Source organism: Mandrillus leucophaeus, unplaced genomic scaffold, assembly GCF_000951045.1.
Source record: "Mandrillus leucophaeus isolate KB7577 unplaced genomic scaffold, Mleu.le_1.0 Scaffold11, whole genome shotgun sequence".
Taxonomy (NCBI): Eukaryota; Metazoa; Chordata; class Mammalia; order Primates; family Cercopithecidae; genus Mandrillus; species Mandrillus leucophaeus.
In genome coordinates, this window is record NW_012099209.1 from 2,420,342 (window position 1) to 2,422,161 (window position 1,820).

Here is a 1,820-nt window from a genome sequence, read left to right on the forward strand (position 1 = left end):
ATTTTTTGTATTTTTAGTAGAGACGGGGTTTCACCATGTTAGCCAGGATGGTCTTGATCTCCTGACCTTGTGATCCGTCCGCCTCAGCCTCCCAAAGTGCTGGGATTACAGGCGTGAGCCACCACACCTAGCCCCATCTCTTCTAAAAATACAAAAAATTACCCAGGTGTGGTGGGAGGTGCTTGTAGTCCCAGCTACTTGGGAGGCTGAGGCCGAGATCGTGCCACTGCACTCTAGCCTGGATGACCAAGCGAGACTCTGTCTCCAAAAAAAAAAAAAAGGCAGATTAACAGAAAAATGGACACATAGTGGGTGGATGGATGGATGGATGGATGAGCAGATGAGTGAATGAGCAGATGAATGGATGGAGGGATAGGCGAATCAATTGATGAATAGATGGGTGGATGGATAAACAGATAGAGGGAGGGAGGGAAGAATAGGTAAGTAGATGGATGGAGAGAGGGAGGAACAGGTGGCTGGATGGATAGATGGATGGTTAGATGGATGATAGTTGGATGGAGGGATGGACAGACACATAGATGAATGGATGGATGCGGGGGTGCTGGATGAATGGATGGATGCATGGGCAGATGGGTGGATAGATATGTAAATGGACTGGTGAATACATAGGTGGATGGATGGGTAGATGGATGGATGGATAGATGGATGGATTGATTGATAAATGGATAGAGGGAGGGAGGACTATGTGGATGGATGAACAGATGAATGGGTGGATGGATGAGTGGATGGATGGATGCTTGCATGGATGGATGGGTAGATGGGTAGGTAGATGGGAAGATGGAAAGACGGAATGATGGGTAGGTGGGAGGATGAATGGATACATAGATGACTGGATGAATGATGGATGGTGGATGGGTAGCGGGAGGGACAAATGTAAGGATGGATGAATGAATGAATGAGTGAGTGGGTGGGTAGATAGATGTAAGATGAGTAGATAAATGAATGTGAAATTAAAGAAGGCCAGGCACAGTGGCTCGCGCCTGTAATCCCAACACTTTGGAAGGCCGAGGCAGGTGGATAACCTGAGGTCAGGAGTTCAAGACCAGCCTGACCAACATGGCGAAATCCTATCTCTACAAAAAAATACAAAAAAGTAGCCAGGCGTGGCGGCGCATGCCTGTAATCCCAGCTACTCAGGAGGCTGAGGCAGGAGGTTGCGGTGAGCCAAGATCGCGCCATCACACTCCAGCCTGGGCAATAAGAGTGAAACTCCGTCTCAAATAAAAGGAAGGAGGGAAGGAGGGAGGGAAGGGGAAGGAGGGATGGAGGGAGGGAGGGAGGGAGGGAGGGAAGGAAGGAAATTAAAGAGAGCTGGCGAGACTGGTGAAGAGAGAACCCAGTAGGAGGTAGACTGATGGGTGGATGGGTGGGTGGGTGGATTAAGGGATGGCTAGGTAAATGGCATACAGAAGGATGGAAAGAGGAAGAAAAAGTGGTGACTGTGACTTTCAGAGGTAACTAGGATGCAGAGAGAGCTGGGACACTGTCAAGTCACCCTGATGCATAGCCTGGAGCACAGCACACTTGTTTGGCAGAAGCCCCTCTCTTCAGGTTGGACTAGCCAGACCCCTTGCCCATGAACCATCTTCTTACCTTGAAGGGTCATAGATTTGGAGGAGTAGCAGGAGAAGAAGGTGCAATCTCAGAAGCCAGCCTGCAAGAGGAGGCAGCCTTCAGCCTTTCATCCATGCGATATGCAGCAACACTGCCCTGGGCTGGCTCTGTCCTCAAGACCAACACAAAAAGAAATGTTAAAAGCAAAAACGCTAAATTCTAAAAAAAAAAAAAAAAAGAAAAAA

At 48.6% G+C, this 1,820-nt stretch overlaps 1 protein-coding gene across 1 annotated transcript in view; it reads right to left on the reverse strand.

Moving 5' to 3' along the window:
- Window positions 1-1,820, reverse strand: part of KIAA1683 (KIAA1683 ortholog) — a 27,242-nt gene that overhangs the window by 20,150 nt on the left and 5,272 nt on the right. The window contains 1 exon segment of the mRNA XM_011990253.1: window positions 1,615-1,736. Coding sequence (XP_011845643.1) covers window positions 1,615-1,627 — 13 coding nt within the window. The 5' untranslated portion in view covers window positions 1,628-1,736.